Source organism: Rhinolophus sinicus, linkage group LG01 (assembly GCF_036562045.2).
Source record: "Rhinolophus sinicus isolate RSC01 linkage group LG01, ASM3656204v1, whole genome shotgun sequence".
Lineage (NCBI taxonomy): Eukaryota > Metazoa > Chordata > Mammalia > Chiroptera > Rhinolophidae > Rhinolophus > Rhinolophus sinicus.
Window position 1 is genome coordinate 165,441,817 of NC_133751.1, and position 12,490 is coordinate 165,454,306.

Below are 12,490 nucleotides of genomic sequence, written 5' to 3' on the forward strand. Positions count from 1 at the left end.
ACTACAAGCATAGGTGATGAAAGGTCACAGAAAAAAGATGCAGTAGAGAGGCAGACAGATGTCGATTTGGCAGCAGTGGATCTTGGAATCAGGATGGAAAGAGATTGGGAGCTAACTGCAAGTTTGGGAACAGAGATTCTAAAGAGCAAATGTAGAATGATACTGTAGATGTCTATATGAAAATGGAATTACCAGTAGTAATATCATGTTGGAGAGTCAAGTGAAGTGAGATTGAAAACAGAGTGCAGAGCATGGGAAACAGTTGATAGACTATCTTAATTAGAGCTGATGAGTTTGGATTTTGCATAACAGGCAAGAGGGAGCTGTTGTAGGTCCATGAGTTAAAAAATGAAGGAGGTGACAAGCGTTGAGTCTCACAGTTGCTGAAGGCATGCTCTTATTAATCTTTGCTTCTTTCATAAAAGCTATCATGGCATTTGGCCTTGAATAGGAACTTAATATTTGCCTGTTGAATTGAATTTCACCAGTTTTGCATTAGGAGGATGTAGTAGGGAGTAGTGGGAAAAGACTGTGAAATTAGACAATCCTGGTTTTAAATCTTGGTTAGTCCTCAGGCAAATAAGTTATTTTCCCTCTCTGCCATAGTTCCCATGAAAATAGAATGAGTGATCATTTCCCTTTGGCTTTTAGAAGTTTACAGTTAAATGTATGCACTGTGCCTATTGCAAGTCGCGTCATATAGCAAAATACAGAATAAGTGGCATTTTACTAAACTTATTACCTTAAACACATTGTTTAAGTCATTGAATCTGGAAAATAAGTGAGCTAACATATCTTTAGTGATTGAAATTCAACAATAAATACCCCACAGTTGGATGACCGAAGCAGCAATGATTTTCAGAACCAAAGGGAGTTGATATAACTAGCTATTCTGTGTTTATAGGTGCATTTAATTCTGAGTCATTAAAAGAAAGAAAATGACCTTATTAAAGGCCTGTTTTAGAGGCTGGATTGGGACTGAGCCTCCAATGTCTCCAGTGAGACTGGAATTAAGTATCATGAAATGAAGAGCAATTTAAGTTACACCAGTGTTTGTACTCCTAGAAACCCATTGTTTTAGTAAAGAAAATTGTTCCTAGAAAAAAAAAATCACCTATTTTTTTAAGTATTTCCTATTGGTTATATTTAAGATTTACAGATTGAACTATGATTTTTTTTAAATAAGCAACATTCACTATCTACTACGATAATGTAGAATATGACACTGAAATTGTAAAAAAAAAAAAAAAGAGTTAACTAGGAAGTCAGAAATGGATTTAAATGTATAGATTATCTCATAAATATTTAAAATTATTATCTTTCTAGCTGTCAAAATGGATTATACATGTGTTTCCAGTGTTTAGTCCCATCAATCTCCACTTCCCATAAATAGTACTTCCTCCGTGAATCCTCTTATTTATAACCACACCGTGGTCTTAATGACAAAGTTTACATTATAAAATCATTTGGGAAAAGAGAAACACATTGAACCTGAACACTTATTTAAAAAAAAAAAAAATCTATTTTGTTTAGTGAAAATAGAATGTGGGGCTGATGTCAGCTCCTTAGTTGCCAATTCATTTTATTCTGGGGTCAAATGAGACTTCTATGTCAGAACACAGACGCTTAAATTCATGGATTTTGTAAATGATTCAAGCCAGGGAGAACAAGGCTGAATCATATCACTCTTCTCAACTACAATGGTGGTCAGTACCTAACTGAGGTGCTTCGGATTCCTGATGAGCAGAAATAAAGAGTTAAGACGATGCGTCCTGAACAATGTAGACACTGTTTCATTTAAACTGCAGGTTGCATTTTGCCTAGAGACATCCTCCGGTGGACTTACTCTAGAATGTGCAGCCCTCAAAGTATGTCAGTAGGGAGAGTACTGACTGCACAATGATAATGGCAGGGAAGAAGGAGATAACAACAACTGAACATTTTAATTAGATGGTGGCATTTAATCTTTATAACTGTCCTACGTACTAGGACATAAGTCAATATTTTTTACCCTTATTTGGCAGATAACAAAGCTGAATGCTAAAGAAGGAAATCAACCTGCCAAAGGTCACATAACTCTCAAGTGTCAGAGCAGGAATTCAAAGCCAAATCTGTCTGATTCCAAAGTTTCTGTTCCTTCCACAGATCACAATATTTCTTCTCTGGATTGCAATAGCATTCAGTAGTCAAGGGAGGTGATATGCTGAATACATTATTCTAAGGTTTCAGAAGCATAATTGCTAGATAATTTAACTGGATATATTGATGGGTAGAAGCTAATAGAGCTTTGATATAAGCAAGATGATGTAATTTTTATATCTGAGTTATTTATTGTGTGTGTGTTCATGTGATAGAGAAAGTGTGTGTGTTTGTGTATAGGGCTTGGAGAATTTCAGCTCAGAAAATCACAGTGACCTATTAGTCCCCGGTGCGTCACAAAGAGCATAATTAACAACTTTTTTAGCCTAAATTATAGCCTGCACACTTATTTTTCCCCTCTATCCCTTTGAATAGGCTGAGGTAGTTTGCTATAACTTATCTGGTATAGAAAATGAGTAAATAATAATAATAACAATACATATCACATATAAGTTAATATCTTTAGTAAAATAAGTTAATACTTTTTACTGATATTAGCGTATATGCCAACAACTATTATGTTTCAGGAACTAGTTTAGGTGCTTTCATATATGATATCGTTGACTCTTCACCATCGTATTACAAGGTGATCTGTATTATTAACCACATTTCAGTGACAAGGGGACCAAAGTAGAGAGCAATGGAGCAGTGTTTCAAACCTATGTCTGACTGCCCTGAAAGTCTACACTCTTTCCATTCTTCCAAACAGAACAGAATTTCCACATAATTTGTAGCATAATGACACAGTATCAAATTTTCTGTAGATTGGAGAAAAACTGAGTCATTCCCATATATTGAAGGCTATTTTGGGAGTTAGTAAGTGGACTACAAGTTCCAAAGCGAATAGATGTCAGGTCATCTCTCTTTCTCCTACTCTTAGTATCAGAGAAAACACAATGCCAGGAGCCCTCAAATGCAAGTGTTCCCTTGCCAAGAGACATTTGGAGGTGGCTTGGCAACACTCTGTGAAGCATTTGCTCTTCAGCAAATGGACTGAGCTACTCACACCACTGTCACTGTGGCACAGAGCTACAAATTAATTAAGTGACAAAGGAGAGAGGGAGACAGAGAGTGTACTAGGATCTGCTTTCCTCTGCACTGCCTACTCCCAGGCCTGAAGGTGTCCCATGTGACATTAACAAAAAGGACAATGGCTTCATCGCAATCTATTTCAGGCAACGGTCCTCTAAATATTGTGCAGGTGATGGGCTGCTATTGGAGTGCTCCATAAATGTCACACAGATAAGACCATCCTGAAACAGCAGGACATCAACTAAACACTAAAAGTAAGTAACCCAGTCTTCTCTATATCAAACCTGAGAGGTTTCAGCTAAATGAGTATTTCTACTATAATTTTTATTTTATTTTATTTTAAAGACCAACGCATTCATATGTATGAAAATTAATACTCACCTACCACCACTTTTTTCATCTAAAAGAAAACTTTTAAAACTAACTTTCCAAAAACTGTTAACCTGGTCGTGCACCTTAGTTTGACAAAAGAACCAATAAACGTATAAATTCGTTGTGCCTTTCCTTTCACCATCTGTCATAACATCTCATTACTCCCTTTAGTTTAAATGCATTTTCCTGATCCCAGACAACACTAACAGTCTGTTTTTTGGTAATGGCCAAACTAAGAGATAATTAAAGAGCGCACTGGTACTTTTTTGCTCATGGATGAGTAAAATCAGAAACAAGTTTTCAAACCAAACTTGCTAAAGTACAGTGAAGGTATAGTTACAATTAGTAAGTCCTTGTCCTGTTAAAAAGTGACTGTGTAATCTTCAGTAACAACTCCAACTTTCGAGAAGTCATGTCAGGCTGGGCCAGATTTCCCCAGTCTTCCAGAGAAGTTGGAATGGCTTGTTATAACCTGGAACAAGCTTTCCTTTGCAAGTCTGAGGATAAAGTCACATTCTGGATTTGAATTTCTCTCTTTACCCTCTAATCCTTCATCTCTCCAATGTCACCTTCAGAACACAAGTTCTGAAGTTCAAACAGGAGACTTCTATTTGTCTCCCTTTACACTTGTCGGGGGCGGGGGAGTACGTAAGTAGAAACATATTTTTAAAATCCTGGTAATCCCCCCACATTCACACCTGAAATGGTATATATCTTCACACTGTACTTCATAATTTAAGCAGATATTTTATTATACTGAAGTAGGCATTACTTTTCCATTCCATCTTGTTCTAAGGAAATTTAATCAGTTCAGTTTCTATTAAAGAGTAATCCTTAAGTATTTCACTTTTTAGTTAACTTTTTCAAAGCCACGGAATTCAAAAAAAGAAAAGAAAAGAAAAAAGAAAAAGGAAATGCCAAATATTTGAAATGTAACCCACCTCGCTGTCAGATTCAAGACCAAGGCCTTAGAAAAGAACAGCAAGCAGCTCTGACCAGGAAACGTTAAAGCAACTTTTGCAAGTATAACAGCATTTGCAGCTGTCAGGAGGCACTTTGTTTTTCACACTAATTGCCATGCATATCAATCCAAGTGAAAGCAAAGAATTCAAGAAAAAGCTGTGACAATAAAGCCTTTTAAACCAAAAGCACTTTAAAAGAATTTGTGTGTGTGTGTGTGTGTGTGTGTGTGTGTGTGCGCGCGTGCGCACACATGTACACATGCTAGAAAGAGAAACAGGTGATAACGAAGGTTATAAATATTATTTTTAAAAGCTCGTGCTATTTTAAAGTTATATCTCAGAATGTTTGAGTTTCTACTCATTATTGGTAACCTCTACTTTCTCCCTTTAAAAGTCCAATCAGACTCCTTCCTGAAATGAATGGTAAGTAAACTTAACCAAGGACCAAGCCCAGACATGACTACAGTTGATCTGGCCCAATGAACACATTTACACCTTAGGTCAGTAATGCATATATATATATATATATATATATATATATACCTTAAAATAGGAAGACACAAGGTATGAGGTTAACAAAAGATAGAGTTCAGCCTTCTAGAAGGTTACAGGCGACTCATGCCACTGCATCAATGAAGGTTTTTGAGATTTCTGCCTCCCTCCAAATTGGAGTTAATTCCAAAGCAGGTTATATTAATTTGTAATCCTGTCATAAAACGCGTATTTCTATTGATTGGAGATGAGATTCCAAGAAAATCCCTGATTACAAGGCCAGCTGAGCTCCCACCTACTCGCCATTACTGACTGCCAGTTATGTGAGTGACCCATGATGGAGGTCCTCAGCCATCATTGCTAGCTGACCAAAATCACCGGAGGGACCCCCCAGTGAGACCTGCCTAGTTGGGACCTTCTTAACCACAGACCCATACATTAATAAATTATTGTTTTAAGCCACGAAGCCTTAGAGGAGTTTGTTATGGAGCAACAGATAATAGGAACATGGGGCAGGAGTGGGAACTGAGCCTAAGGCATTGATGGATCTGCAGCATTTTGGAGGCAAAAAAAGATGGAGAAGAATAGGTAATTTCTTCTATTATGAGAAACTATCAGATGAATCACAGCAAATGGATATGTGCAGTAAACAGCACACTACAGTTTCTTGGGGGAAAATGAAATAATGAAAAATGTCTGCATACAATCAAATTGGAAAGTTATATACCTGTTATACGTTTTCAAGATCTTTAGGACAACATACAGTGGCTCTACGGGCTTTGCCTGGGACCTGGGTAGGAACACAGTCCCTGGCGTAGAAAGATGAGATCGAGGATCTCTGGTCCCCAAAGAGCACTAGATCTGAGTGCTACTGACAGTTGCCAATACAAAGGGTGTGACTTTTGAATTCTAAGCAGGTAGGATGCATATTACGGCGTTTGGCGGAACATTGTTACATGTACCTTATGACACTGCTTCAGCCTGGGTTGATGCGTGAGGAATCAAACAGTACTAAGATTTGGAGATCTCACATGGCCTACACCCGACTGAACCCACCTCAGTTTGGAACCTTCAGAAGAGCTGCTCCTCTCTTGTCACCTTCTAGGAGTCAGCTTAAACTCTGAGACATTACAGAAATTCCCGGTGATCTCATAGTTCCTATCATCTACTCTTTGTTGACTCAAGATTTGCATTACTGGATCATTTATTTCGATTCATTCAGATGCAAAGAAGCGGAAGGAGAATTTGGAAAAATTCACATGAATAATTTCCCAAATCCCTAATAGGATTCAATTGTGAGGAGCAATAGAAGTAAAAGAGAAAAGGCTGCTGAGGTCGGCTAGGAAGAACATGGTATGAGGAAGAGCAGCTGTATAACGTTCATTGCAAAGACTTTTTCTCTAGGTCCCTTTTCTTTTCCTGGTTGATTGCGATGGGAAAAGAAATTTACCAACAAAAATGTCCTATAGTCCAAATTTTGGAAAACTACAGTATATTTTCATTTGCCTCTGGGTATTTTTTTTTAATGAGTTAGAATACTTTTTGAAAAACGTATAGTATGAATAACTCATTAACCCTAAAAATCCAAATGATTATTACTTATAACCCTTCTATGGACATTAAAGATAACAAGGAGAACTTAGGGGAATCGAATTTAATGTTCAAAACTAACAAACTTTGGTTACAAAGATTTTCTTACCATGATACCTGTATGAAGCATTATGTAATGCACAGTTTGAGTGACATCAGCTGCATGAATCAGATTGTGATAAGGATTTTTGTACTTGCTGTAACCAACTTCTAAAGCTTCTGCAAAGGCAATTAGGCAAGAAACAGGAATCTGTGGAAAGTAATAATTATGATTATATTTTACGCAAAGAGTAGCTCTAAGTCAACAGGAATACAACAACTTTGGGGATGGGACACATCCTTGAGTCAGATGTAGGCAGAGTTTCTTAAAGGTAATGTGGACTGTTCTGAAAAAACACGTCATTAACCTGTTAGCTTTCAATCCTGAGAAGGGCTGTAAGTCCCAAATGTTTAGGTAGATGAAATAACAGTCTTACTCATATTGCCATCTTTAAATGTTTATATCTTCCAGAATCAAATCAGAAGTCTAGTGCTTAAAAGGCTAAAATTTCCCAATTGGAATTGGTGAAGTCTAGTTTTCCTATCTGTAATACAAGGGATTGAAATAAATGACCTTCCAGTACCTTCCACCTCTAAGTATGTCATGATTCCACAGATAATGATGAAAGGTACAGGCTGCAGAGTACTTAGAAATCTGGATCAAATCTGTTGCTTAGAGAGCTCTAAATTAAATTAATTAGAAGCTATTTCATTTTAGTTTAAGAAAAGCTGTCATAAAAGGTTTATTCTGTGTTTTAGGAACACAGAAGATCATATTTCTAGAAAACATAGCTTTCAATCTCTACAAGACTGTTCTGTGAGTAATTCAAGGGAATGTTGGATCTCATTGATATGAAGTTATAATGGCCTCATGATATCCAAGTGGATATACAGCTATGTCAGTGAGTCGGGGATGATGGCTCTATCATGTGCTGAATTCATACCCCTAGTTCTGGGACCTGTCAACTAGAAACATTATAAAATGCACTGATTAATGACTCAATGTTCTGTATTTTCATTGTTATTCAGATAACTAATTTTAAGAGCATTTCACTTTTGTTCCATATTTCTGACCTTGAAACGGTTGATAAGATCGTATCTGGTAAACAGTTCATAAATCATAAACTTCAAACTATGTTCTCCACTTGCTTCATTTAAGGCAAATACATCAAAAGACCATTTATCAACATCCTGTAGAAAAGAAAAAAAAGTAAATACTTTAGGTGGCAAACTCATACAGTTCTGTTTCTTTCCATGAAAAATTCTTGGAAATATCAGGCATGCTACATTCAACAGGTCAGATTTTAATTCAGCACATCAGACTATATTTTGACCAGTGTCTGATATGACAGGGCCACTTAGTATCTATGGGTGCACACAACTGAGGCCAAGATGCTTAGTGTAGTGCTAATATCTTCCCCTTAATCCCAAGGTTATTCAACTTGATGTAATAAACCTGACAACATTTTAATACTACCCTTATCCTAAATCTCTCTCCAAATTCATGCCATAAATAATTTTTCCAGAGTGGGCCTTATTTTAAAGTGGAATTCTAGGTTGTGTGGGTGATGTCAATTGAGAGATAAAGGGAACACAGCCCCAATTTCTCTTGTCCCACCCACCCACCTGCTACATTGCTTGAAATTCCACCCACTGTAGGAGTTAGTGATGTGGTTTAAATCTTTGCTATTTTATATCTTTCAAGACGCAAATACACTAGAGAGAGTATATACTACCTTACTACTCACTCTAACCTTGGCTGATTGATTCATTTATACTTTCCTCCAGGGACAGATGGTAAAATAAAGGAAAAGGGTCTTTTGATTGAGGAGGAGTCAAATAGTAATTTTGGCGTTTCAGGCAATTCCTAAGTGAAGTGGTCAGCCCTGTAGGGAAAGAGGTCCTCTAGGAAACTGCCCCTTAACTATGGGAAAGAGGGCACTAAGCAGGTATATCAAACCACTCTAGCTACGGTAGCAAGATTTTGCTTAAGGTAATTCCAGGGCAAAAACTTGCGGAGGAGTTTGTAGCAAGTGATATCAGTCCTATACATTAGGGAGGTTTTCATGTAAAGTTTGAGCTACACTGCTAAATAAAATCACTGAAATTAAAAAATTTAAATACAACAGAATCAGTGCTAATGATTATGAGAAATTATTAGCACAAAAGGTCCGATTGCAAACACACAGCAGGTTTAGTATTGAACAGTAAGTGGACAACCTTAAAGCTATGCATTAATTTTGAATTTGAGCAAGCACTGGTTAGAACTTCATTCACTGAACACATTTTTACAGAGGAGGCCAACTGTCTGTGCTGTAGCATACTAAAACTAAACTGAAAATCTAATATTAAAGCATTCAAACTGTCTCTTTTAAGAATATTTCTTTTGAAAAATAGTAATAATATATTTAAATGGTCTTTTTAATCACTTGGAAACACCAATAAAATATTTTTTGAATTGCTTGTGAATCTTTGCTAAATTCATGCCATAAATAATTTTTCCCTAATTTGGCCCTAATTTGATCTCTAAACACTTGCTTTATCTGTTTGTCAATGTAAAATCTCTAAAAGTTCTGTTAGAAGGCATTTTAATATCAGTAAAGCTCAAAGGAGGCCAACAAATCTTTTATCAAATTCCAAAGCTAACACAGAAGAATTAGTTCAGACTGTCACAGGGCTGCTATTTACACTTCCCAAGAGGCATTTCCCACTGGGTGAAAGGTTAGTTCTCCATTTCTTGGGGATTTTTATCAACAATGATGATTACATTTGGAAACTAATGCAGATGGTTGGCTTTTGTGTTGTCAGATTGAGAACAAAGATGAGAAAGGGGCATCTCAGGAAATAAGAATTATTTAACTAAAAATATTCTTTATTTAGTGATAGTTCCTCCCTCAACATGTTAGTTCATATGTTTTTCTCTATACCTACAGTTTAGAAAAATGTTTACATTCTCTCATGTTTAAATATTTTGTTAATTGGTTTCTAAGCAAAGATTGTTAAAACAAACAAATAAATAAAAATAGTAGTCTTGGTCACAGTTGAGGAAATAATGAGAAAATCAAAATCTACCAAGAGCTGAGGAGTAATTAATATCCTATAATGTGACATTTCAGTTATATACTTTTCATTATCATAGTTTTAGAAACATAAATATAAAAAAGCATCCAAGAAAAACAAACGACCTTTTCAAATTAATAAGATTAAAATCTAATGTGCATCAGAGAAAGAAACAAATGCAAAGGAGACGCTTAAAAGTAAATTGAAGGACAAAAGAAAGCAATATAAATTTGTTAGTAACAGGATATTCTGTTTCCAGTATCCTTCAAATTCTTGGTCAATACAGGAAAACCACCATGAAACTGTTAGAGAAGACAAAGTTGAATTTCCCTCACTCAAATTAAGTGATAGAAGAACATAAGGAATGTTGAATGATAAGCCTACAAAAATGCTGCTGTAGAAATAAAAGCTAGGAAGAGTACACACACACACACACACACACACACACACACACACACAAAATAGAGACAAGTGAGCCAAAAACTTTCACCACTTTAGAGTTTCGACTTCTAGTTATTTCTCACACATTTAGTACTTTAATACTGCAATTGGACCTCAGACTGAGGCAAGTTTCAGAAAAGCAGATACAAGAGACATAGATTTTTTTGTTTGTTTGTTTACTTTCTTAATTTTATCTTACTTTTTATATTTTCTCAAACCTATTATAAAATTCTAAACAGTTTTCTTCCATATTAGTTTTGTCCCTTAACAATATTTGACTGAAACATCTTTTTATAATGCATTCAAATTTTCCATAATATACACAAAACATGTACATTCTGAAAAGTCTTGGTGCTGTCTTAAAATTGAATATAAGATCTATGTATAGAAAGCATAAAGAAGAAAAAAATCACACGTGTGAGTGCACACATGCATGTGCATTGATACAGTTTGTCAGTGTAAATCAATCCTCATCTAAGTCTACAATGACTCACGATTTGGAACACATGATATGTTGTAAAATGGCTAAAATATTTTTTACATACAAATATGTACGCTGCACCAAAGACCTATTCTCATTTTCTCCCAGACATTTTAAGAAGGTTTTTTAAAAATGACTACTTGAGAAACTAAAATAATTGAAATTGTTTCACCTTTAATGTTATTATGACAGCCTCTGGATATGCCAAACCAACCATGTGATAGGACTTTCTGTACATCCTAAAAAAGAAAAATAAGCATATATATTTATATATATGTATATAAATCACTCAAAGTTTTCAACTATTTCTTAAATATAATGGAAAAGATTACTTTGACTTATTCACCTTTTATCATTAGTTACAGTCTTCCTTTGTGGAAATAATAAGTATGGTCACCATTTATTAAGCACCTACAATGTGACAGATGTTAATACTATTTTGTTTACTCTTAACCACTCTGTAAATTTGATGTGATTTCAGTTTCTCTGTAAAGAGCTCTTTCCCCTAACTTCATCTTATTATTAGATTGGTACAAAAGTAATTGCGGCCTCAAAGGTTAAAAATAATTGCAAAAACTGCAATTACTTTTGCACCAACCTAATAAAAGGGATGTCCTTTGTATGTGCAACATCACCTTCTAGCATGTCACCCTATCAATGACAGCAGAACATTCTTGTTTTGTGTCCATTTAAGTGCCAAAATTTTCGGTCTGGAAGTTGAATAAAATATTTATCTTATTGATTTTTTTTATAAAATGGAAATAATTGAGGGGAATAAGTAGTATCATGAGAATTTGCACAGCTTTCTTTTTTTAAGTTAATAATACTGGGGAAGGTAATATTGACAAAAAAATTAACTTTGTCCAAATTGTCATTTAATATCATTTAAGAAAGATTATACAGAAAGAACAAAGTTATTTCTATTTGTATAATAACTAAATATTTTTATTAATCAGTAATTTGTTGGATGTTTTCCGTCTTCCTATGGGCAACCAGGATGCGCATAAAAAAAACATAAGAAATTTCCCCCATAGATTGATATGAGAATAGAATCAGTGTGATACTCTAATATGTAGAAATAAGCTTCTGTTCTATGCTTGTTTCCTCCACAAAGCCCTGGAAACAAAGAATTCAACTGATTATTAATGTATATTAGTCTACAAGCAAACTGTATTTCCAGACTCTATTACTATAACTTCTACCCCTCCAAAGTGTCAGGACACAACCATAATTTAATGATTATATCATTAATTTATGTTGGGGATCAATATAAGAAATAGCTATTTGGAAAATATTCCACATCTTTTATAAAACTGCTATGAAAGATATTAACATTTTGATTTAATGTACATTATATTAAAAATCCATAAGACATATTACTCAATTTCTATGTAAAAGCTATCATTTTTTTAAGATAATAAAAGCCAAGTAATTCATCATGTTTTCCTTTTTAATCTTGACTTCTTGAAATCTCAGAATTAAAATATTGTTTATGTATATCTCTAGCCGAGGCTTTCTAGATAAAGCATCTATCCATTTTATTAGAGAGACATTGTTACTTTATGTCCATGTTTCTATTTTATGTTTATTTTAAATGACTAAGTAATGTTTAGATGTGGCTGATTAGTTATCATAAAAAAAATCATCATTTTCCTCTATTGAAAAATTTCAGAACAATTTATAAATAAAGACTTATACTAATTACTCCATTGAGATAGGAATGATTATTCTAATCTTGCAGGGCAAGGAAACTACTGACAACACTATAAAAAACCCAGCAGATAATTACTATCAATAATTACATTCATTATTTTTTTTGTGTGTTTTTTTGAGAACACAGTCTTTTCTATCCATTTTTCTAGTCATTATGACTAAAAAAATG

The 12,490-nt window shown here is 34.8% G+C and overlaps 1 protein-coding gene across 7 annotated transcripts in view; it reads right to left on the bottom strand.

Annotated features, from left to right (window-relative positions):
- The window catches only part of PDE1A (phosphodiesterase 1A), a 398,473-nt gene that overhangs the window by 51,394 nt on the left and 334,589 nt on the right, over positions 1 to 12,490 (bottom strand). For all 7 annotated transcript variants that reach the window (XM_074338956.1, XM_074338931.1, XM_074338941.1 and 4 more), the window contains 3 exons: positions 10,781 to 10,847; positions 7,701 to 7,817; positions 6,697 to 6,837 (listed from right to left, as the gene is read on the bottom strand). In XM_074338956.1, the coding sequence (XP_074195057.1) occupies positions 6,697 to 6,837; positions 7,701 to 7,817; positions 10,781 to 10,847 (325 nt within the window). The remainder of the gene's footprint in view (positions 1 to 6,696; positions 6,838 to 7,700; positions 7,818 to 10,780; positions 10,848 to 12,490) is intronic.